Source organism: Ylistrum balloti, unplaced genomic scaffold (genome assembly GCF_031769215.1).
Source record: "Ylistrum balloti isolate Yb309-2 unplaced genomic scaffold, AGI_CSIRO_Ybal_v1 Utg370220, whole genome shotgun sequence".
NCBI classification, from domain to species: domain Eukaryota; kingdom Metazoa; phylum Mollusca; class Bivalvia; order Pectinida; family Pectinidae; genus Ylistrum; species Ylistrum balloti.
Window position 1 is genome coordinate 367618 of NW_026782185.1, and position 26793 is coordinate 394410.

At 33.3% G+C, this 26793-nt stretch overlaps 2 protein-coding genes across 2 annotated transcripts; both read left to right on the plus strand.

Annotated features, from left to right (window-relative positions):
* Window positions 1-3434: 3434 nt before the first annotated feature.
* On the plus strand, window positions 3435-14536 carry LOC132551841 (sodium-coupled monocarboxylate transporter 2-like). The gene is made up of 16 exons (XM_060215987.1): window positions 3435-3788; window positions 5790-5858; window positions 7508-7559; window positions 8316-8383; window positions 8620-8700; window positions 9251-9324; window positions 9782-9919; window positions 10114-10249; window positions 10701-10789; window positions 11126-11238; window positions 11453-11523; window positions 11882-11968; window positions 12241-12476; window positions 13335-13438; window positions 13647-13756; window positions 14474-14536. Exons 1-16 carry the CDS (start codon window positions 3435-3437, stop codon window positions 14534-14536), a joined length of 1845 nt encoding a protein of 614 aa, XP_060071970.1.
* A 2280-nt stretch (window positions 14537-16816) lies between these two features.
* Window positions 16817-25695, plus strand: LOC132551842 (sodium-coupled monocarboxylate transporter 2-like). Its single transcript, XM_060215988.1, has 16 exons — window positions 16817-17170; window positions 17556-17624; window positions 17983-18034; window positions 18369-18436; window positions 19175-19255; window positions 19727-19800; window positions 20363-20500; window positions 21353-21488; window positions 22196-22284; window positions 22548-22660; window positions 23100-23170; window positions 23444-23533; window positions 23885-24120; window positions 24389-24492; window positions 24739-24848; window positions 25627-25695. Exons 1-16 carry the CDS (start codon window positions 16817-16819, stop codon window positions 25693-25695), a joined length of 1854 nt encoding a protein of 617 aa, XP_060071971.1.
* Window positions 25696-26793: the final 1098 nt, after the last annotated feature.

A 26793-nucleotide genomic window follows, 5' to 3' on the forward strand; every position in this document is an offset into this window, starting at 1 on the left:
TGGTAATCTAAAACGAAAAAGATATATCACAATCTCAATATTATAACGAATGTAACGATAAAGTACGCTTTAGGTACATAAACAAGCATCGATGATATACTTTTTTCACAGAAGGAAAAGAATAATCCTCAATAAGAGATAACAACAATGAAACTTTCTTATAACCTTCATTAAACAGCGTCCCCCATAACCCTGTGTTGTTACTATTGTCCTGTTAGCTACTTACATCTCACAGGAAAATCACGATGTTGACAGCTTCTCCATTCATATTACACCATCTGCTACAGACATAAAGGACAATTATTAAGTAAACAGGAATGTTACTATTAAAAAATGAAGTATTCAAGGAAGGAAAAAATGTTTTACACTTATCACACGAATAAAAAGCCAATTGTACTTGAAGTTTTAGAAATGAGTCAACTGCTGAAATAGAGATTAGAATAGATAGCAGGTTGTTTACACTGCCGCTGGACCGTAAGTCCCCTGGATTCGCTGCAACCTGCATATCACGTTTTGATTCACTCTTATTATGGCACGGTTTAGAATATACACATATCCTTAACACTCTCCTAAAATGATCTGATAAACGATAATTACGAAATTTATTTAATTTAAGGGCTTTTCTTTGTTTTTACAAATCAAAATAAAAGAAACGCCAGAATACCTCCGACAGATATATGCAAATTAGTGGACATAAAAAGGTACAACCAGTGACTAATTATCATTCTGTTTCAAAACCACAGTCAAGACGTTATTCCAAAGTGTATAGATTTTGTGTCAATTTCACATATGTTCCATCGCTGCGTGTTAGCCAGTTACGTTGCAACAGACAAGCATGTATTAACGTCATAAATGTGTTTCATCTGTACAGCACAGCTGCATTGTTAAACATGTAATTAGATTCCGTATTTTATGGTTCAACATTTTATATCACCAACTCATGAATATGTACACACGGAACCTTTATCATACGTTAAAAGGCATAAGCTGATGACGTAATTCAGTGTCTTTGTAGTTCCCGTGTATCATATTATAGCTGACACACATGCGTGTATAGACAAATATATAAATTTTGTGTGAAATAATGGAATAGTATTCCTTCATTATTAAACTATTAAATGGACAATTATCAGAAATTTTATTTGTGTAATATTTTCATACAGATATGAGTTATCTCTGTGGATATACAAAAGCGTGGAACTATATAGTTATTAATGATTTGTTTGAACTAAACATAACCTTCCATAACCTTCAAACACTAGGGAACTCGTCAGAATAAATATGAATGTAGGATACAACATATTCTGTTTTGCACGCACAAATCCAGAATCTACGTTACAGTTGTCTTTTATGCATTCTCCATCTAGTCACATAAACAACCAAAAGAATGATATGAATGAATGTGGTCACCATATGGTGACTTTTAATGGATTTTACAAACACATAGACATAATTATGACACACCTGAACATTATTTTCTCACATTATTCATATCAAAATGGTAAAAACAAATACATCATTTGTTAGAAATATGTTAAATTATAATAATCACCTGATGAAAAGCATACGTGAGGGTTGCCAAACTCTGCCACTAAACCCAGATGTAAAACATGAATCATCGTAGAAAGAAATACTCTTTGATGCAAAGTTTTTATTGTGGAAAGAAGATGAGCTATGTGAGATGAATTCACAACAGAGCTATAATGGTTGAAACCATTGTTAATAGCACAAATCGAGAATACAGACCAAAATCAACTAAATGTTGCTCGGTAGGAGAGAGTCATGATGCATTTCCTAATTCTCCAACTCCTCCAAAAAGCTCCGTGGTAGATATTGGGGCTGTTTGGATGTCGCTGTTGCATCCATTCCTGGTACTTCCTTCTTGAAATCTGCAACAGTGTAAACAAAAGCAGCATTGCGAAATGTCTGATCACTTAATGATTTTTTTGTCTCTGTTTGACTTTTAAATTTCCAACAATACATTATTATCATCCCTGACGTTAAGTACATACCGGTGAAATACATTCTATCTAAACAGCACAGAGATATTAATCATCCATTATTTCCTTGAATACAGTATTATTCTCTTTACAAGGAGGAAACCATCACGTCTGATATTCTTATCATCGTCAATATGATATTGATAAAAGCTTTCATGTTTTAATTTCATAATTATTGATAACATAAACCTACAAGAGAAAACAATCAAGACTCTCAAGAATAGTAGATATCATTGTATGGAAACCTAATGATATATGCTACCTAAATAATACTTAAATGTAGCGATGCGTGGTAACTTACTGTGACAACTTACGGGTGAGTGTTACCTTCCTATGATTAAATAAGAAAGCATGTTATATTACTGCATAATGATGCGTGTTGCTTTACTGTGATAACTTTAGGATGCGTGTTGCCTTACTGTGATAACTTAAGGGTGAGTGTTACCTAACAGTGATAACGAAAGGTACATGTTATCTTACTCTGATTAAATAAAGATGCATGTTACATTCCTACGATAATTTGCAAAATGATTAGTTTGATAACCTTTCTAAAAAGCATTTTATCTATATACAAAAGTCAGATGTAGAAGAAAACTGTTCTAGGATAATTCTTATCTTATCTAAATTGCAATGCCATTAATTGTATCGTTAAGAAGTTCTAAAGAGGAAAAGTATGGTGTGGATCGATGCGTTTATGTCTGTGAGGGGGAATTCCATCAGATTTGAAATCACTGAACTAGGTTTGATAGTAAGCGATTTTTCGTTTTATCATTTTTGTTGCGTGAGCTGATATAACTTTCATTACACGTGAAAATCGCGAATGAAATATCATCAATGTGAGGAACAACTTTCTATAACGTCACCTTGTTTTCGTCTATACTTTTTGGGTAACTTTCTTGTCTTTATGGGGAAATTAGAAAGAACGACATACCAATAATGATATATAGTTTTCCCTTGGATGGTAGACTAGTACATGTAGAAGACATTTATGGGAAAATATGGATAAAATGGACAGATTCCATATTTGAAATTCAGCTGACTATAATATTAGTAATATCATTAAATGTTAAAATATCGATCAATACTACACAATTTCAGAATGATGTGCTTCTCATTAAAAGTAATTATTAATATATACAATACTACAAAGACGATATTTTAGCAATGAAATAATCAGGTAGAATAGATGACTTTATTTAAGTATCATATTGCAGCATCGAAAATAAAATTGATTGTATGTATATATATATATGAATATCTTGATATACATCTTCTGTGCAGACAATGCGAAATAAACCATATAAAATATGCATGTTAATTCAAGATAAATAACGTTATTTAGCTATCATATTGCAGCATCTGAAATTAAAATGTATACGTGTTGTAAAAATATATATATACTGATGTACATCTTCTGACTTCTAAGAAATAAACATGGATTCGACATTTGTTCCAGCTCCCGCTCCACACATCGCCGACTATATCGTTATAGCCATTTTCCTCTGTGTCTGTATAGGAATCGGTGTTTACTATGGTTACCAGACCAACAAGAACCCGACACTGGAGAATTATTTCTTTGGAAACCGTCGTCTGCGTGTCCTGCCAGTGACTATGTCCATTTTTGTAACGTTTGTTTCTGCGATATCGGTAATGGGTCTTCCAGCCGAGATATACGAGTTTGGAATTCGAGCTATTTATGGAGGCGTGGCTCACGTGTTGTCTTTATTTATAGCTAATATTACTGTTGTCCCTCTACTCTACCCACTAAAATTGACCAGTACTTATGAGGTAAGATTGAAGATCAATAACGTTTTGAAATAACATATTTGGGGGACTGGTTTTGAAGATAAATAGTACGATTCTATAATGGATTTTTGAAAAATATTTACTTTAAACCAAGATTTCACATCTTCCCCTAAGGATCCTTAGTTAAAACAGGCTACAAAAAGACACTATTTCTTATCAAGAAAAAATGTTTACTTTTGGAATCAGAGTTGATCGTGGAGGTGATTTGTTCAAGGAACAGTTATATAACACTAATTAGGCATTTTGTCTTCTTACGAATCCTTCTAAAATTCATATACGATATGCATTTTATATATTTTCTGATATGTGTTTTCTGTTCATGGTTTCGGCGTCCTTATGCAATTTTCATTTATTTGAAAATTACGACATTTACCAAATTATTTGGCAAGTACATCCTCCTATCTACATTTTGACTTTTTTTGTCGATCAAGTTTGATTATCATCAACCTCCTGGAAACTTTGATATTTAAAAGAGGCATTTTTTAGTATTTCCTTGATTTCATACAATTCGAAAATTTTGAATAACATGTCACTTCCCGAAGAAAATTTCAGAAGTTTATATATTGATACAAAGGTTATGACCAAAACAATGCCTAGTTGACTGGTCAAGTCATATGTGTTTCTTGCACGAAATGTATGTCCGACATCCTGTGAGAGTGTGTATATCAGATATACGGTGGGAGTGTGTATATCAGATATCATGTGGGAGTGTGTATATCAGATATCCTGTGAGAGTGTGTATATCATATATCCTGTGGGAGTGTGTATATCAGATATCCTGTGGAAGTGTGTATATCAGATATCCTGTGGGAGTGTGTATATCAGATATCCTGTTGGAGTGTGTATATCAGATATCATGTGGGAGTGTGTATATCAGATATCCTGTGGGAGTGTGTATATCAGATATCCTGTGAGAGTGTGTATATCATATATCCTGTGGGAGTGTGTATATCAGATATACGGTGGGAGTGTGTATATCAGATATCCTGTTGGAGTGTGTATATCAGATATCCTGTGAGAGTGTGTATATCAGATATCCTGTGGAAGTGTGTATATCAGATATCCTGTGGGAGTGTGTATATCAGATATCCTGTGGAAGTGTGTATATCAGATATCCTGTGGGAGTGTGTATATCAGATATCCTGTGGGAGTGTGTATATCAGATATCCTGTGGGAGTGTGTATATCAGATATCCTGTGGAAGTTTGTATATCAGATATCCTGTGGGAGTGTGTATATCAGATATCCTGTTGGAGTGTGTATATCAGATATCCTGTGAGAGTGTGATATCCTGTGAGAGTGTGTATATCAGATATCCTGTGAGAGTGTGTATATCAGATATCATGTGGGAGTGTGTATATCAGATATCCTGTGGGAGTGTGTATATCAGATATCCTGTGGAAGTGTGTATATCAGATATCCTGTGGAAGTTTGTATATCAGATATCCTGTGGAAGTGTGTATATCAGATATCCTGTGGGAGTGTGTATATCAGATATCCTGTGAGAGTGTGTATATCAGATATCCTGTAGGAGTGTGTATATCAGATATTCTGTGGGAGTGTGGACTCCTTGTTTTCTGAGTTGCTGTTCATTACCAGAAGAAATTCCATGACGTTCCTTGTTTCCATCAGTTACTCGACTATATTATCTTTTCTGAAAAATACCTTAAAGTTCCTGGTGTCTCCATATTCATTAAACAAATCATACATAAAATCGTATTTCTGTAACCATTTTTACTAACATCTGTTATGAAGGACAATTCACTAGTAAAGACAAAGGCTGAGTTACCACAGAAGACGTATGAACATATGATGAATTGCAATGATAGATAACAATCCATACGAGTATTTGGGACATATATTTCTTATAGTAATTAATCAAACTCTGTAAGCAACGTATTTCATTTTACTAGGAATTCGAAAATGACAACAAATTAAAGCTAAATCATGAAGTACTATAATTTTTTATTTATTTTCTAAACAGTACCTACAACTACGATATAATTCCAAAGGTGTTCGTCTCATGGGGATGGCAATTGGAATGCTTCACACGGTAGGTTTGTTGATTTTCATAATGCAAATATTATGGGGTCACCTGAGACTAAGTCTCATGGTAACCTGTTGCGATACCATTCTGTCCGGCGTCGTCCGTCTTCAAGTGTCCGTCTGTCCATAAACATATGACATTTTATTACTTTTTCTTTATTCCTTTATATGGTCCCCATCCCAAGGGGCGAGAGGAGAGGGGTAAAAAAAGGGCTAAATTGACTGAAATTTTAAAATCTTCTCGATACCAAAATATGGTAGAACCAAATTCTCATCGCGGATGGAATTGCACTAAATAAGATGCTTTACCATATTTGTAAATTTCATGACCCCAAGGTCTCTTATTTCGCTCTGGGGAGTGAGTAAAGTTTACTATATATGTATACATACATTTTTACCCTGGCTGACTTACCGGGGCGGATGGATGGGGCCAAAAAAGAATCCAATTGACAAAAAGTTTTGAAATATGGTAGAATAAGATACTAAACATAGATGGAAGGGTCTTGAGGTACCTTGCCCTTGCTAACCCCCAGAAGCTGATGTGGCGAGAAAGAACAAAGTTGACTGAACTACAAAAATCTTTTCAACTTGAGGTAAAACTCTTCTGTTCCTGTACAAAAAACATTTTGAATGTTCTCTTCTCTAAACTACCATTTATTCCAGTTATTTCTGCTTGTGAGCACAATCAGATGGACGTTAAGGCGCCGGGATATCTTGTCACGGATGTTATAGAAGTAATTGAATACGAACCAAACATATAAAACACACCATAGATTCACTGGACTATGACCCCTTTTAAAAATAGATTGTGGACTGTCTTCATTTTTGTTTAAGGAGATTAATCAAGAAGATGACTTGACTGCAACTTCACTCAGTTAAATAAAGTCTTAATATTTGTCCTGACAATGAACTACTTATCTGTTAGGTACTTTGGTTTACATGTTGATAGTCATATAGAAGTGAGGAATGGTTTTGCACATCAGCGCTAGTAATGCGTCATCGAATATTTTGATATCATTCATTTAAATAACGGTCAAAATTGTTACCTTATATCAAGTATCCGTTGCGAAGAGGTTTCTATCAAAAATAAATTATTCTGTTTTCATCAAGAATGTACTCCTTATCCCAGTCTTTCACATTAATAGGAGTTTATGTTTCATATACAGAAGCTATTCACTTATTGTGCGTACTTTTTGCTGTCTTTGAGGTCTCAGGTGGTAAACACTACTGGTGAATTTTAGTCCTCAAGGTTAGCCATAACCTACATGCAACGTTTTGTATCATTCGAATAGTGGCTCGATTCAGAAATTACATAAGTAACTGACATCCTTCTGAAATTATAAAATGCATGAAAGTAACGAAATTTTAGGATTTATTTAGCGAGTATAACTCCCCATTCAGGTTTTGCCATTTCGATCGATCTCTTTGGATTTTCTTTATTCGTTCGATAGCTTTCAACGTTTAGTACAGGTAGAATCACAGATGAGTCTTAGAAGGGCGAAACATTTGTATTACAATGTGAATTCAATATTTCGCTCTAATGTATCTAATTCTAAATGTGTGTCTTCTGAACAATCTCTGATATCAAATCCCATTGACTACTTTGAAAAAACCGACGTGCAATCTATAATCTATGCAAATGTTAATTGTTTGCAGGTGATTTACATGGGGATCACTCTATATGCTCCAGCATCAGCTCTTGAAATTGGTACGTAGCTATACACTGATCTAGTTATCTGTGTGGTGTTTAATTGTTTTACCTGCTGTTGCATATTTTTAAACTTTAATGTGTAGTTAAAGACAGAAAACGATATGGTTTAGATTTCTGTCATAATCTTACAAAAGCAATGACAATAAATAAATGAATGATTTCCCTTTAATCGGTATAATAATACCAATTTTATAAGTGTGGCATAACAATTAATGTGATTGGAGAAATGTTCAGATTTTGTTTTGATTTAACTTCATGACGTTATATACTTTGGAACGAAACGAAAACAAGGGGCAGATCGCACGAAAATCATCAGTCTAAATTCTTTACCAATATAGTACTAGGTAGTTACTAAGAAAGCTTGCATTGGTAACAAACTCACCTTTCCCCAAGGGGTCCGGGGGTTCGAATCCCAGAACTGACATGAAAAGGTATGGGATCACCTGCCCACTCCATGAGTTTTCTCCAGGTACTCTGGTTTCCTCCAACAGAACCAACCCCCTCCCCCGGATACTTCCATCCGGGTAAAAAAGTGATTAATATAAGCTTAAAACTTGTTTCGCAATTGTTGTAAAATGAAATTACGTTTGAAAAGGAACCTAATATTAGATTTCCATGAATTTACTGCATTTGTAAGATCCAAATTGTAAGAGTTTAAAGGTTAATCTAATATTAATCATTGAAATCATTTTGCGTAATCGATCCCAATTGTTGGGATGATAGGGGTTATCTATGAATCCACTTCCATTGCAGTTGCTGGAATACCAATTTGGGTTTCGATTGTCATCTTTGGATTTATCTGTACTATATACACTACAATCGTATGTATTTATTTTAAAGTCTATACTGACATCATGAACCATTTTCATTTTACGATCAAAGAACATATCAGTAAAGATATCAAACAAATATAGTAATTTCAAACAGTCATCTGTAAAATCAAACATGCCACACGAGTTTGTCAGGCATCCCAATTTTACCTTGTTATGATGTTCAGATCATTTATAACTACGGTACAGAGTGAAATGACCATGGCAAGTTTCTCTTGTTGTTCTAGGGAGGAATCAAGAGTGTGGTATGGACGGACGCCTTTCAGTGTGTTATAATGTTCATTGGAATAATGGCTGTTTTAATAAAGGTGATAATATCAGTGAAATTTTAATTTAAATTGGAGAATTAGAGCATGCAAACAAACGAAAAATTTGCATGATACCAACAGAAAACGTAATGAAAAGTGATAGTTTCAAAAGGATAAGTTTCATCCTTTGGTCCACGGACGATATATAGTAATCTTTGTCAATTTAATATGGTGAGTTAATATTCTTAGATAGGAACCAAGGTAATAAAATCGATAAAATATTTTTATATAATTTGATTCGTTCATGTGCAAATCGGTTAACCTCGACACGAGTGGTAGATAAAAAGATGAAATAATTAGCAGAGAACCGAGTTACATTTTGCAGTATGCATTTTACTTCTCATAGTCGTTGCACAATTGCTTATATGTTTAATCCTTTTTATTCGAGATCTTCAATTCCTCATTTTTATTACAACCCATCCAACATGTTTCCGCATTTTGAAGCATTTATTTTGTGAATACAATATCAACGTTTATTTATACGTAAAACGTTATACAATTATGGATATATTTCGTCTTAAGATGCTAACTTTTTTACCTTCACAAATAGGGCACCATCCTGATAGGACCGAGTCACTCTATTTTCAGAATCGCAAACGAGGGAAGGAGACTTGAGTTTTCTAAGTATGAAATCAATGCCAAAAATTGCAAAACATTCATCAATTAATTGGGAAAATCTTCTTCATGCAAGAAATAACGACTTCGAAAAGATCGCACATTTATATTAAAAACATAAATTATGGCGTTTGGTCATAAATTTCACTGAAAAAAATTCAACAAGATCTTCATTTAATCTCAAATGTATCTTACACATTGGTATTCTTACTACATTAATTATATCTATGCAAGTTTTGTATTCGTGGTTTTGTAATGATATGTAATGTATTTTGTGTTTAAAGCGTCCACTTGTAATTGGTATGTATGTATTCTTCAGAGTAATTTATTTCCAAAGCTGTTATAAATGCGTTCGATCAAAACCTGTATATTACAGTATTTGTTATCTTCCTATATAAAATATATTCATTGCTAATGGAAATATATAACAAAGATAATGTACCTTTACTTGTGATATATTTACCAGCTTCGACCCAGACCCCAGGATTCGTTACAGTAACTGGAGTTTGTGGATAGGCTATGTGTTTATGTTTCTTCCAAACTGGTGCAACCAAGCTAGTGTCCAGCGGTTTTCTTCTCTACGGAGTCTTAAATCAGCTTACTTGTGAGTAATGCACTTGTCTTATAAAGACACATTTTATAATTAATCATTTATTTTAATAATTTCATATACCTATTAACCTAAATTGCGAACAAGTTTAAAATGAAAGCGATCATCAATACACGCTACACGCTAGTTATACTTACGACGTACTGATATATGTACTTGAAACACAACGTCCATTTCTTGCCTCACAGGGCATTTTGGTTGCTTTGTCCGGTTTGTCTGATTTTCTACGCCGTCATTGGATACTTGGGGATCATAGTTTACTCATACTATAATGTATTGAAATGTGATCCGCTTCAAGGAGGATTTATCTCAAACATCAACCAGGTACAAATTTTATTTAACTATGTATATTATCCTTCTTTCTAACAATTACTTAGGATTTGTGCATCATATCTAATGTGAATATATATATAAAAAAGATATATAGATAAGAGAAAATAATAAAAATTATAATGGGGATATGTTGCTTGAGTAATGCTTAAAACACATACTCGCACCAAGACCATGGGCTTTTTTTTATCGACACAGCAATAAAACTTAATGTTAAGTATCTAAATCACATTTTGTTTGATGTCAATGGTGAGCTGAAGACACTAATCGCTCCCTTTGGTTTCTTTTATATTCTTTAAGAGTTTGAATCAACGAAGAAATAATATATGAAAGTAAAACTTTTGCTGATGAAATTGATATTTTACTAGGTATTTTTAGTGATTGATGTGAAATAAATTGCTTATTGTTACGACTTTCATGACGTTGTGCATCCTTACTATTGTAGTTGATACCGTATTTCGTACTTGATGTCATGCGATCCCTCCCGGGATTTTCTGGTGTCTTTATCAGCTGTTTGTTGAGTGGAACACTAAGGTAACAATTAACTTGCATATTTCCTCTTTGACAAATAAATTGGGAAAAAACTAAAGTATGGTTACACAGTTATTTTGCACAGATAAAGATATATTAAGTAAGGTTTGTTCAATGGTTTTAACTTGAAAATGCATATCTTATAAATGAATGACATAAGGAGAAAACAAGCTCACTTGATCAGTTCTTTACTATCGTTTTAGACGGAATCTAAGTAAGAGAGATTACAAGCATCACGATATCAATTTCCTGTATAAGCTTTTATAATCCAGGAATGAATTTATTGTCTTTTTTAGTACTCTAACGTATAGTGCGCAAGTTGCACGTTGTATTTTTCAGTACATTTTCGTCGGGTATCAATGCTTTAGCTGCCAATACCGTGGAGGATATTCTTGGTGACTGTGTAAAAGACACCAAAATACTTTCAAAGACGCTTGTAGCAAAGTTATTTGGTGAGCTGTGAGTTATGTGGTCGGGAAAATATCACGTAACATATTTTTTATCTCGAAAAAACATGGCAAACGACTTATTATATAAATTTATATTTTTGTTTCCAAATTGTATTTTTCTTTATTACATTTCAAATATACTGTAAGCTGTAGGAACCTTTTAGAAATCATAAATTATAAACGAGAACTTCAGTATTTAGATTATTTCATATTGTAGTGGTGTTATATGGCTTGGCGGTCATTGGGCTAGCATACGCTATCAACTTCATGCCAGGATCAGTGATTCAGGTAAGTACCCCAATAGTAAAAAGTGGTATCCATGAAAAAAGGATTAACGCTAAATAAGTATCATTTGTCTTTGTAGGCAAATGTGGTTTTATCAAAGACACAACAATAAGATAATTATTGAGATATCGTAATTGTATTGTAGAACGGTAACTGGTTATATAAAATTTAAATGGGAATTTGAAAATAAGAGATAAAAAACATGTAATTCTTTGTATATTATCTTTCCTATCGTGAAATATTATTAGAAGACCAACAAGTTTGAAGATAATTCTGTATGATATATATATATGATAATTTGTTCGAGATATTCGGGAAAATCGTCATACGAAGACTTTAGAATTGATATCTCTACCTTTAGACGACGGGGATTGTTTTTGGCGCCTGTGGAGGACCTTTGGCAGGGCTTTTCTATCTTGGCGGAATGACAACGAAAGCAAACTGGATAGTAAGTGACAGTCAATACAGCTGTTTGAATTATGTGTTAACTCGAGGATATCCAAATAATTTCCATATTCCAGATTCTGAGTCTTAAAAATCGGTATGTGCAGTAAATGATTTGGTAGATAATTTGCCCCCATGGACAAAAGGGATTATATTTTTGAAGTAATTTTCCAGTCTGAGTCAGATAATTGTTATAAGGGTGTTTATTTAAGATATAAATCAGCCAAATTATATCAAAATATTTCAAATATGTATACTAAGTATGTTGTGATTCAGGGAGCGCTTGCCGGCAGTGTGACAGCTTTTGTCTTCAATATTTGGATTATAGTGGGTGCACAGTTATACGGGAACAGTCCATTATATTTAAAATTCAACCCTACGAGCCAATGCCTTCCCGACAATCGTACAGTCACGGTGGGACATTTGTCAGCTTACATCTACAACAGTACGATTGCCACGACTTCGTATGATACAACTGGAGACTTCAGCCAATCAACAGACACTCTAATCACGTAATGTAAAACAATTATGTTAATTTCACAATCGCAAATTTTTTTAATGTTTTGTAGCCGCGGAAAAACACCGATTACATGTAAATATATTTAATCTTTATACTATTGCAATGGTAACTGAAGTAGTACCGGATACTGCATAAAAGGTACACAACATAATAGCGGCTTTTCAGACAAATCTATTAATTAATCTGCATCAAACAGCTGTTTTGTCCTACTATGACTCGTCAGTGATACTAAGGGCCTACATTTTAAAGCCTAGGAGGCGACTGGGGGGAAATCCAAAAGTGATCAAAAGAAAAGTAAAAATATAGCCGGAGAGGTCATTAGCATCTTAATTAAATTTAGTTATCTTGATAAATAAATATGTCAGATAATTTCAGCACAACGTCAAGTAAATATGTATATTCTGAACCGTGCCAATTGAAACGTGGCATACAGGTAACGAACAAAGGATTATGTTGACTTATTGAGAAAATTAAACAATTCAAATATTAGTATATGGATATATTTATAAAGATTTTGACTTATTGTCAAAATGAATATTGTCACACACTACTTCAGTAAATAAATGTGTTGTATAATCATGTTGGTAAATTGTTATGTCTATAAAATAATATTTTCCTCGCCAACATGATATTGTCAGTGATTGTTCGTACTAAAAAGGAACTTATCTATCTTTCGATGCAATCAATACCTTTATTAAAACTTTAAATAATAATGTACTATCAGTGGATTTCTAATTGAAGAGATCGCGAATAAATTTATCACCAATCCGTCAAGGCTCTATCGTGTAAAAGGTCCTAACACATGATAACTAATTCAAAGATGAATTATCTTATTTGTCTCAATATTCAGATCTGATGAAGGGTTTTTCCTGTACGATGTGTCCTTTCTCTGGTACGCTTTCATTGGATTCTTCCTCACTTTGATTGTCGGCATCGTCGTCAGCTTATGTACAGGTACGCATAATAAAAGTAATTCTGTCAAATAACACCTTATCCATCTTGAGCAATCTTTCGTCCTTTGGCTATAACGTACGTTATGTGAGAAGTTGTTTTCGTTTGGTATTATGGACTTTTTTTACATTCTCTGAGTTTGACGCAGAGCTCAGAATATCAAGAATTAAGTTCATAACAATAAGACTATACAGTTCTGATTTATTTGCAGGTGGTGACCGAGGGAAAGTTGTGGAGGCCTGTTTGATCTTCCCTGTCTGTAGAAAACTGTTTCGTCTCAAACTTGATTTTACATATCAGTTGACAGAGACAGAAAACAAGGTACATGCATCGTATACAAACATGTACATATGTCTCGCAATAGGTTGATGTAATATATACTGATTAAATTTTCCACGTTGTAAGATTAATTTTCATAACATATCTTTAATCTAAGATTGACTGTCTATGTTGACGTTCATACAAAGTGACTTCAGGTCTTATTCTTGTCTCAGTTATTGAATTGCTGTATGATTAATATTTATGTAATATGTGAATTAAAACACATTTAATATATTTCATTATTATCTAAATACGTTTCATATATTTCATCTAACTTTTAAATGATTTGCACTTCCTACAATAACATTCAAGCTGTTACCTTGAAGACAAATAATTATAGTAGGAAGACTTGAAGTCCTGAGAGGCTAATTATCTCGTTAATTAATATTAATTTTGTAAGCGATGTTTGAGGCTGGTTTGTACTGACAAACTGTTGTAAAAGCTGCGATAATTGTTGACGAAGTAGATAGGAGATAGGTGTGGAAACTGATGTTTAGTCACTCTGTTCCCATTGTAGGTGCGTCGAATATTCCTGAAATCATTGATAATTTTTTTTTATTTCTTTTACTGTAAACATAGCAACGTAGACTTGGCAGTTTTTAAAGTATTAAACGTGTGATATGTTGCAATAAAAAATCAAACATGTTTTTCATTTGAGATTAGATAAATAATATGATGGCAGGAAATTTATGTAAGATATTTGGTTTTTATTTGCAGTCAACACCGGGACAAACGACGGTTTCTCATGAGAACAAAGACCGGGGAACATCTGTGCTGTAAAATAAAACGTTTCATTTCTAAATTTCTGACAGTTGTTCTACTAATTAAATAGAATACTTAGCACCAATATGCTTTAAATGCTAGTTTTCAGTAAATACTGAGTAAATGTCATGTGGTGAAGGATATAAACATGTAAACTCATTCAATTATGTTTTCTCCAACTTGTGTATTACCTTCAGCATTTATAAGGCATTCTGAATAAATCCTTCATTTGAAATTAGTCGAGCTTCTCTCTGTGTGTCAGTACCAGTTTTGACGTTTATTTCGACCAATTTCGGATTCTCTCCTGTTAGGTTCCAACAATATGGACTTTTCACATTCATGACGAGCCCTACAGGGATGTTTTGTAGTGCTTCCTCTTTAACATTCAAATATCACGTACAATAAACGTAGTAGATTATTTTTAACATTTCTGAATACCCCAGTAAACAATAAGCGTCAAAAGACTTGCAAGTGAAAAGCACATTTCAATACATCTTTAAATAAGTTACAATAAATCTGCATCATACAGCTGTTTCGTCATTTTAGGGCTCATCAGTGATGCTAAGAACCTATTTTAAACCTAGGAGACGTCAGGGGAATAGCTAAAGTGATAAAAAAAAATCTAGATAGGGAGATGAACTAGATCCATAATTCAATAAGTAACGATGGTCCTGCGAGTGCCTACGAATATTAAACTTAAATGAATTGCCTTAATGGCTGATTGTCACTGAATTAATGTCGCTGAATAAGTACATGTGTAGATATATTTATGTCCGGCTAGATGATGGCTCTGGTTTTAAAGGAGGAATAAAAAAGAAATACTAATATTAAAGTTAAAGGTATTTTATCTATTATTTTAAGAAGCTATTAACTGACTTCCTAATTTGCAAACTTCAGCAACATTCGTCGCCAACACCGGACATGGTACAAACCCATTCCTCTATAGATACTGACCGATTAACTTTAGATGAAGAAATATTCAATGTATCACCTTGCTCATCTAAAAGTTTAAAGGAAAACAATCAAAGAGAGGGAATCATAATGCGATTCTAAACAAAAACATTTGGTTAATTTATGTAGAGCGTCAGACAAATAAGACTACCAGACTGTTTTCCCCAACAGATTCCTTTACGTCTGTTACACGATCTGCTGTTTTCCTTTGTTATCAAATCTAGTTTAACGATTTTAAGCATGGCAGACCGTGATACTACCATAAAGAAAATCGTAAGTGAAACAAGAGTTACCTTGCCGATTTTGTTTTCATTTGATTTTTAAAATATAGAGGTTTTTCCTTCTTTTCCTCTCTTAAAAAGCGTTTTGATATAACGAATTTAAATCTTCCTCTTCAGAACTAACAATCTGTTGTTGTTTTTTTTAATCCAAGCTGATCTCCTATTTTCTTTAAAATTGTTTTGCCCGTCCACTAATTAAACGGGCACAACTATGTGCCAAGGGGAACACATATATATAATTGATCTATTAAGAACTTCCCAGGAAATGGCAGCAATGTTCACCTCCAGGTTTTTTTATGTATTCAAGGGTCTGTTCCCAATATCACTACTTTAAGATAAAATATAGTCAACTGACGGACAAACTCATAAAACAGAACTTCAAAAGATGCATGTTGAAGAAAAAACAACTAGAAAATATTAACATGTCACACAATCATAAACCAAACTCAATCAAGTTCACTGGTATAGCTTTCAACGGAGTTCTAATGATTTTAAAATTTATTTTCCAATTTAAGTAATTTAAATGTTACTGTGTGTCCATGTTGACCCTAGTTATAAGCAGAGATGGAACAAGAAAAGTTACTGGTAAATGGTTCTCTATGAACATTATCTGACAGTAAATATAAATTGAGATAAAAAACCTTATATTAATGTAATAAAAAAAGTCAAATAACAAGTAGAAGTGGAAAAAAATAACAAAACATCATCAGTTTATTACCAGAAAAGTAACAGTGAGCTTTTGATAAAACACAATCTATGACACGTTCAACCAAAATCGAACATCTGTTTGGCATGAATATTCATCGTGAAACGGTTCACAACTCGTGCAATATATTTTATGCATTATCATGATGGTAAAAAACACCTGTTCTCCGATCAATACTAATGAGGCTAATATAGGTCGTTTAAGATTGGCTCATGGGTGATTAAAAGGTGATGAATATAGAACTGCACGACGTCAATAAAAATATGGCGATTTTTTCATTTGTAATATGGTGACATCAAAGCGAGCAAAAACGATATTGGTATTTGTGTCGCTACCTGGGAACCTTCACAATTACAAAAAATGGATCTGCTTTTTGTTCCCTCGCCTTCACCACACCTTGCGGACTATATCGTTATAGCAATCTTTCTCTGTATCTGTATGGGAATCGGCATCTACTATGGTTTCAAAAGGAATCAAAATCTTACGCTGGAAAATTATTTCTTCGGAAATAGACATCTATCACTTATACCAGTTGCAATGTCCCTTTTCGTCACATTCGTTTCGGCAATATCCCTCATGGGTATTCCAGCCGAAGTATACGCGTATGGAATTCGAATTGTTTACTACGCCGTATCAAATGTGATTTCTGTTATCATAGCCAATTTTACCGTCGTGCCTTTGTTGTATCCACTAAAACTATCCAGTATATTTGAGGTAAGTATTATATATAGAACTACGTACAAATTTCTGATAAATCCGGTAAAAAGTCTATGATTTTCTTTGTCCATAATCGACATTAATTTGAAGTGTATTGAAGTTTATATTGCCATTAAAACAATGACAATAGAACCGGCATTACGAAAGCTATAAACAATTATTATAATTTTCTTTTTTCCCAATAAAGATTCGAAGATATCTTTTGAGTATTCATGAATACATCGACAAAAGTAAACATAAAAACACAATAAATTACACGAAATCGTTTCAACTTATATTGAAAACAGAACCAATATTTGGCCCTAAAAGCATTCACATAATTTGATCGTATGAAAATATGTTAAAAAATAAAGTCTAATCAGTCATGCATTTTTTTAATCAGTATCTAGAACTAAGGTTCCAGTCCAAGGCCGTACGAAGGATAGGAACGATGATTGGGATGCTTCTAACTGTATGTATCCTCTTTGATATGAAGAAACCATCCAGTCAAAAATTCTAAACGGTAACACTATGAATCGTGTTAAAGGTGATAACAATATCTTTATAACTAATAAAGCATAAAGGCAAACGTATTCAACGGCTCTCAAGTACAGTAGATAGCACTGCCTGCTATGATAAAACACTGGGTAAAAATGTGTGTTCCCTTACAATTACTTAAACGACCTAAGAATGTATGTCACGTACTGTGACATTAGAAGTTATAAACGTAAGTTATCTTAGATCCGTCCGAGTGCAAACTCTGGTTCATTTAACCCATCGTTTGATATAATATTTTATAATGGTTTATAATCCTACCATTTTAATTCCAGATCATGGATATGGGAGTGACATTGTATGCACCAAGTTTAGCTTTACAGTTCGGTATGTAAACATATAAGCATTATGAATTTTAATGCAAAATTTCCATGCAAATCATTTGATTTAGAATTTTAAAAAAGAACACTTCTTTATTAATGTCACATGAAATGTTGATATACTAGTGATATTAGAAATTTAACTTTTTTGGCAGTTGTGTTCCTTTTTAGACAATGTTGATTTGAAATTAAAAACAAATTCTGTTATTTCTGTAAACTAAATCAATAAGCTATGAAGATGTTTTATATCATGTTTGAAAATGTTTTATATCTTTTCTCTTTATTGTCTTTAATAAAGGTTATTTGATTATAGTTTAATCTTTTAAACCTTTCTGTTACAGTGGCTGGAATACCTTTGTGGGTTTCTATAGCTGTCATTGGGCTTGTTTGTACTTTATACACAACAATCGTAAGTTTTTTCCCAAAAAATATTTCTATTTACATGTGTAAAACGTAACTAGTTTTGAAACTTTATTTATCATCTACACACAATAAAAAAGGAAAACAAATATACAAATAAGCTAGATAAATTTATCTCTTTGACAGATAGCGTTAGCGTGAAGTGTTGTTTTTATTAAAGACAATCTTAACAGCGTAGAGTTGAAAGCATATTTGTCATACTTTATAAAAGAGAAAAGGTGTATTAATTAAATGATAGTGATTGGATAAAGTGTTTTTTCTGTAATGGCAAATTAACAAAAGCCGATACTTTCTGTATCAAACATTGGGTTTTTTGTCCGTATCATATGCAGTTTAGCTCCCTTAGTATTGATGATGCAGTACTTACAGCTTTCCTAAAATAAAGAGAGCCTCCCGTCATTTCTGATGGTACATTGCACTGTACTGAATGTTTGAACTTTGTTTGGAAAAGTCAGATGAAATTCTCTTCAGTAATAAACACCAAGGTAATTTGCTGTTAAATGTTTGTCATATGTCAAACTTACCGATTCTATACCAGTTTTTTTTATGAAAACTGAGAGCTTATGAATTAACATTATGTATAGCCATGAAGTGATGACAAAGTTGTTCTTTTTCATGTGGACATGAAACGAAACAAGTTCATGCTACCAGTCTTTGTGGTTAATTGTATCGATGCAATATTTTAATGTTATCTTATAACCTTTGTTACATTGTCGTATTGTTCTAGGGAGGAATCCAGAGTGTAGTGTGGACAGACGCGTTCCAGTTTGTGATGATTTTTATTGGATTGGTAGCGGTCACTGTAAAGGTCATATAAATTTATGTTTTAAGTACTATAATCACGCGTAGGTAAATTAACTTATTGGCAACACGTATGATGATGTGATGTCTGAGTTGGTAATGTTATGGACAAAATCATTGATTTTGACTGGCGCAGCCGATAAAAACATCCTAGGGTATTTAAAATAAGTGACACATGCAAAGATTTTACAAAGGCGAACTTAATTAATAAGAGGGTGTATGTCATTAGGTAAGGAATAGGGTATCCGATATTTCATAACAGTGTTTTTAAAACTAAGTACTAAAAGGTGTAGACATACATATACAGAAAATGTGTTTATAAATGACTATCCATTTTTTAAAAGATGTACTTTTTAATAAAGAAAAGTAATTCTCTACAATTAATGGCAGGTATTTCATTTCGACGTGATCATAATAAAGATGTTTATATTAATTGTTTTCCGATTAATTCGAATCTTGTTATGTGGTTTCTTAATAGGGCGGTATGCTAATGGAAACACGTCATTCTGTTGTCGGAATCGCAAATGAAGGCCGACGGCTTGATTTTATAAAGTAAGATAAAATCGCTTGACTTTTGATATCATGACTTAGGTACCTAAGGTGAAATACCTGATTTTCATTAGTCAGGAGAATTCAGCCGAAATACCTGACTTTTAAAAGTCCGGGAAATAAGCTGGAACACCTGACTTTTACAAGTAAGGGGGAATCAGCTGAAATAACTTCAACTTGTTAAGTATATACGAGTGGATAACTCATGTCTTTAACGTGTATTTTGAAAAAAAAACTCATTACATTTGTTAGCTATACTAGAAAAACTTTTATCTAAGTTATGTAAGGTGAAATTACTATTTTACAACTTCAATCCTTAGAACACCATGGATTCATTAGTTGTAGATTATTTTCTGACTACTCTGTCACCTACATTTTAGGGAAGTGTAGTCATCAAAACGTCAGATTAAAATGATAATTTTTTTGAGTTTTGTCCTGAAATATTTTGTCTACGATATAATTGATATTGAATCTTTGTCATTTTGATTAAGAATAAGACTTAGATGTGCGATTATCGATAAGTTTAATTATCTTTGTAACATTCTGGTATTTGGATAATTGACAGCTTTGATCCTGATCCTAGAAGCCGCCACACTATTTGGGGTACGTGTGTAGGATTTGCCTTTACCTTCCTCTGTTACTGGTGTAATCAGTCAAGCTTCCAGAGAATGTCCTCTCTTCGCAGTCTCAGAGCAACTAAAATGTGAGCACTGTACTTTTTTCTGATTTTTTTTCGGTCAGAAGCCAATGGAAACTATTAAATATAGAATTATCTCGTTTCTGATCGACATTGGGTTTATCATTTCCTTCCCATACCTTCACATACCTTACCTGATAGAGTTGTCAGATCGAGTGGTATCACACACCCTGAATCAGGTAAGATCCATCTCGCGTGTTAATATCCGCGCCAACAAGGGTAGATGCTATAAATGGGTAGCTTTTTGTGGTAAATAAAACCTTATTGAGCCTTTGATGCGTCTGCTACGTCAAACCGCAATACTATTTTTACCGTGATGATCAAGTTCTAGTCGTTCTCAAACATCTGCTGCTAACGGTATTTCTACTTCATTTGAGAACTTTTACAATGATCGAGATTACTTATATTCTGAAATTGTGAATTTAATACATTTTGAATGTTCTATATTTATAATGTATTTGAAAACATCAACGTCTGAAAAGTTTATGGCACACAACACTCAATGTTCTGTCCTAAATAGTCTACTAGTCTAAGCATGTAATTTATTATTCATAAATAAAACTTGTGTTCCCTCTAATGCTACTGCAAATACCATCTAAGCATTGATAAGTTTATGTATGAATTACCAAATTTCGAAAACGGTGCGGACCTTATTGTTTCGTGCGACACGTACTCAATAGGGATCATCTCGTTTGTTCAGATTTTTTCTTTTTATGTTAACTCCAAGAAATTACCGACATATTGTTCTTAATTCTGTGTTTTCTGAGAATAATTTCGATAGCAGATTGATGAAGATGTATTAATTGATTTGAATATTCCTTTCTGACAGAAAAATGTCATGCCAAATATTTCATACAGTGCCATTTGGATGCTGAGTCCAATGATTGTGGTCTACTTTATCTTCCTTGGGTATTTGGGTATCATTTTGTACTCCTATTACAACACTGTCAATTGTGATCCAGTTGAATCCGGACTCCTAACAAACTTCAATCAGGTATGATTTACAATGCATTATTTGGTTTTCAAGTAACAAATGGTCTGTTTGTATGCACTATTCGATAAATAATCATAAACATCTCTCTTAATCTGGTCAACTGATGAAAGGATCATCCCTTTTTCAATACTGCACATAATATCCACCATTGTATTTTCTAGATATATAACTAGATTGCGGTGATTTGAATACGATGTACGGTCTGGGAATAAAAGAAAATGCATAACATATAAAGAGAACCTCTATTCAAAATCAAAATTAGATACAGCTAGGGCAAAATATCACCAAAGGTAAGATTAACACCAAGATCCATGAAAAAAACCAGGATACAAAGGTAATTTATTCCAGAGAAGAAAGCGTCGAGGCTTGTGTTTGTTGGTTTATTGATATCGCTTGGTTATTCATCTATGGTTTCGTGTGTTTGATTCTTTCTTTGTCTTTTCTGTTTATCTTTATTTGGTTACGCTTGGTTCTCGGCACTGTATGAAGATTTTATTACTGAAATATTTGTAAATGCAGTGACCATGAAGACCTAATTACAGAACAGCATTCTAGCATTAAAAACAATACGCAAGTATTAATTAACTGCTCCGAAAATTTCTACTTGATTATGATGTTGTGTTCGGTTTATGGAACGGACGCTATACAACTATACATGTATAGTAATTAAATATTCCGTATTCATTGTTTGAAATTTTGTATTGAAGCTGATGCCATACTTCGTGCTGGACGTATTGCGGTCACTTCCAGGTTTATCTGGGGTCTATATCAGCTGTTTGTTTAGTGGAACTTTGAGGTAATTATAAGATATATAGTAGAGTGTTGTCGATTTACTCAACTAGAGCAATATCTAGGATTGCCATCTACAATGCAATACATTTGCATATAGTGTTCCTTACCATCTTGAAACATTTTATACACTGGTATATCAAACACAGTATTGGTAGAACTCAGATAAAACGTTACTGTTATGTCTAAAATAAATGATAAATTAGCAAGCGCACTTTGTGTTTGATATTGTATAATTGTACTTTAACGTTATTATTTCACTTTTGTAAGTACACTTTCCTCTGGAATCAACGCTCTATCAGCGATCACTGTGGAAGAGATTCTCGGCAGCTGTCTACATAAATCAAAAACAATATCACAAACATTCGTAGGGAAACTGTTAGGTAAGTTTATCTTTTACACTGATATAGCGTTTTGAATTCAATATTCTTTTAATATGGAATATGGAATATGGAATAAATATAACACAACCGCTATCAATTTCGGGGAAATGATCTTTCTTTTAAACACACTATAATATGGCTGATAGACACAAAAACCCGCAATGCATAATTGTGAAATGTTTCATGAAATTGCAGTACGATTAAGACAGTGATTTGTAAGTGAAAATACTGCTTTGAAATCACGGTTTTTTGAGGAGTTCAGTATTCATTTTCAACAAGTTTCAGCAACATAAGCACTCAACATCACTATGTCCTAGAAGGATGCAAAAAAAGCTGTATGATGAAAGTAGCTTCACAATTTGGATATATATGATATGATCCTTATACTTTATTGAAAACTACTAACCACTGTTGTGTGCTTTGTTTAATTATTCTGTAGTCTCGTTGTATGGACTGGGAATTATTGGTCTGGCGTATGGTATCAGTTCCATGTCAGGTTCTGTAATCCAGGTGAGTTTTTCTGCTTCGATGTACACCCGTATTTATTCAGATGATTTCCCACTCACTTACGTTGAAGTGGTGTAGATAATAAGCTTTGTCTATTACATAATATTTTGATTTATATGGATGTAAAAGTTCTATTTTTCAAAAAAATCATAGCTACAAACATAAATTTGCAAATGTTTATGATTAGCCCAAATCACAAGAAAACATTAAGCTAAAAGTCAAATGCAAAAAATAATTATTTTGCCAATATTCTATGTAATATCTTTATCAATACAGATTTTCGCAGTTGTAACTGGGGCATGTGGAGCAGGACCTTTGGCAGGGCTCTTTTTCCTCGGTGGAATGACACCAAAGGCAAACTGGATAGTGAGTAGTGAAGATTAACTTTACAATTTACTAGTTCATTGTACATCCAAAGAGACAGCGTATGAAAATATGACACGATGGGTAAGATATCCAATTTATTTTTAGAAAAAATGCCATAGAAAAATTGCATAAAATTGTCAATTTCAGAAATAAAGAAAATACAGCATGTATATCATTAGAATATATTTATATCTATTTGCAAACTTAGTTCAAAAAGTTTAATTACAAATTAAAAGATTTGGAGAACAGGCGTGTAAACAAACGATGTCGCTAAGAAACCAATGTGTGATACCTGCGAACGATTCCAAATATTAGATGTAGTTTCCTTTCAGTTCCACATTCATTTTACAGGGAGCTGTAATAGGTAGTGTGACAGCTCTCGTCTGCAACATTTGGATAGCATTAGGAGCCCTAATCTACGGGAAGAGCCCAAGCACGTTACCTCCTAACCCTACAAGTGGGTGTTTCGCCAGAAACATTACCAATTCAGTTAACGACTCATCGATGTACATTCAAAATACTACAAATACTACCTGTTTATATGATGTACTTGGATACTCAAGCATGTCCCCAAACGTCTTAGTCACGTAAGTTCGATATGTCAATACAAAATGTATAGTAGATTTGATAAATTGATATTAGACATTCATTTTAATATCGCATTTGTTCATATATTGTAATACTAAAATGCTGACCTTGTCTTGATTTTAATAATTATAATCAAATTTTTAGAATGTATATTTTATAACTGCTATATATGCAATGAATTTTGATAACTTATTTATAAATTATTACATGTTTTAATCTCAGAACGATATTACGGAACTTACAAATGTATCTATTTTTAATCACCAGTCCAGACGAAGGATTTTTCTTGTACAACGTGTCCTATATCTGGTACGGCTTCATCGGGTTCTTCCTCACCCTTATCATTGGCATCGCCGTTAGCTTGTGTACAAGTAGGTAGAGTATGCATTGAACAATACAGCCAGGAGACTCTCAATCATAGACACCATGGTTGAAATAGTTTTTTCACTTTATCACACTCATTCCTTGAATATTAATCATTCAATGAACGCAAAAAAATAATTGATTATTTTTAAGAAACCTAATAGCACCTTCCTCTGAACATTACTCTGATTTGATTTCTGCAACTCTTTCACAGCGATTTTCTTTACTTTGGTTTTACGTCGTTTCATTAACAGGTGGGTTCCATGATCAACCAGTAGAAGCTCAATTTATCTTCCCTCTATGCAGGAAAATGTGTAGCCTGGAACCTGATTCCACTTATGAAGAGACCGACTCGGAGAATCAGGTATAGCAAAGGATTGTCCAAACGTTACACTAATAAATAGTCCATTTCAAATCAACATTCGAAATTGTACAGCGAAAAAATGACGTCAACTGCATTACGCAACTATTTCGCCCTTTTTGGACTCATCAGTAAATAGAATAGGCATTCGAAGGGTTGATAGCAGATCACAAGGGTTTCCCACGTTTTGAATGTTAACTCGTAATTACTTAGCAATAAGTTAGGGGCCATCAATTTCATTATGAAAATTTAAATCAAACCTTATTTTTCCTTTTGAAAAATTAGCCTGCAGTGGTTCCTTTTGTGTTTGTTGCCGTTCGTCATTAAGTCATAACTTAATAATAATCCGGATTAAACTGCGGTACCTTGTACTATAACAAAATGCATGTTTGGTTGGCCACTTAAAGCAGCGTTTTCATCGGTATTTTTGGTAGGTTATATACTTGCTCATACTGTATCAAAAAATGGCATGTCAGAAACTGAGGAATGCTGAGAGATGGCAAGTTTCCGGATGGTTCACGGCTTTTTACAATAATGTGGCCCCTATGTTTCTGTAAAATTCTTTTCCTATGAACTGTTTCGTTAGATGTCTAAAACATATACATATCCAGTTGAATTTTTATTTAATATTTTCCTAAACAGAGCGAAAATATTTAAATTCAATCTAACATAGGGATAATCCCTAAGACATGACAAATCATATCAATATATAGGTGGTCTGTCGTTCTTGTTAATCATTTATAATATTCATCATTGAAATATTCTTTTTTATCATTTGTAGAATGTCCCGCCGATGTATCCAGAACAACAACCGCATGTGCTTCTTGTTGGAGCGTCTATGAAATCTTAAATGCCGCTTTTATACCATGATTACTATCTAACACCTGATGACCACTGAAAAACAATATTTCCAGTTGAAAATGAAATAAACCTAGGTCCGTTAATTCATTTTGAAAAAAAGAGGATTGATAAGATCAATAAAAAGGTAAAATTAATGTTTAAATAGGCATTCAAACCACGAATGAAAATATAAAGAATACATTTAAAAAAAATCAATCACATAATGAATCAATCTTAATGGAATGGATAAGTGTTTTAGGGTGTTTCGGCACTAACCCATTGGTGTTTGGAAACATTCCCAGGAATCTAACTTTTAATTTGGATGGCAATCAATAGAATGTTAAATCCACTTTAAAGATTTAAAATACTTTATATCTAGGAATTTTGCCTCAGTTCAATGTTCGGCCTTTTCGTCGACGAATAGAGACATTTATATGAGTGTGATAACTTGTTTCTCTTGTGTTACCCTGTCATATAGTTCTCGGAAGGAAATATGAACATGAGAGGAATTCGTGAAGAGGACAAAAATAAATATGGGGCAAAAATGCCATGGTATAAAGTAGGAAGTTTGCCGAAATGAAATCCTTTTTTTCATAAACACTCTCGAGTTACAAATTTACTTTGTAGATATCAGTTTTACTAATTGCTTGGTCCATAGCCCCATGAACAATCAGTGTCATGTTAAGGTATTGTCTCCTTGAAGTAGCTGATGGCTAGTCCATGACCATTATAACAAAAAATATGTCTTCAAGTTATTGAGGAACACCTTACCACACGTACGAATGTGATCACTAACATTCAGTTTGGCGGTTGGGACTTAAAATGGTACCCGTGGGCTATTATCCAACGTGCCATCACAGAGTTCAGATATGTATGAATCAAAGCCGTTTCAAAAAGCAATTATCATAATGAGATAAGACGGATTTCGAAGTCACAACCGTGGTATTACACATGTCTTACGGCATTTATGACATGGCCGTCAGACAACAGGCCAGTTATACGAAAATGTAATTTGTATCATAACATTTAATGATATGTATCAATTTCTAAAATCAATTTCAACCAATTATTATTAGGATTGACAATCATGCTTAGCCTATCAAAGTCC

What these genes read in the sequence shown, in the direction of transcription:
- LOC132551841 (XM_060215987.1), top strand. Translation starts at nt 3,435, where the DNA reads ATGGATTCGACATTTGTTCCAGCTCCCGCTCCACACATCGCCGACTAT. An exon ending in TAATGGCTGTTTTAATAAAG is followed by an intron (nt 8,701 to 9,250) that starts GTGATAATATCA and finishes CTTCACAAATAG; the next exon opens with GGCACCATCCTGATAGGACC. An exon ending in AGGAGACTTGAGTTTTCTAA is followed by an intron (nt 9,325 to 9,781) that starts GTATGAAATCAA and finishes TATATTTACCAG; the next exon opens with CTTCGACCCAGACCCCAGGA.
- LOC132551842 (XM_060215988.1), top strand. Translation starts at nt 16,817, where the DNA reads ATGGATCTGCTTTTTGTTCCCTCGCCTTCACCACACCTTGCGGACTAT. An exon ending in AACTATCCAGTATATTTGAG is followed by an intron (nt 17,171 to 17,555) that starts GTAAGTATTATA and finishes TTTTTTAATCAG; the next exon opens with TATCTAGAACTAAGGTTCCA. An exon ending in CACCAAAGGCAAACTGGATA is followed by an intron (nt 23,534 to 23,884) that starts GTGAGTAGTGAA and finishes TTCATTTTACAG; the next exon opens with GGAGCTGTAATAGGTAGTGT.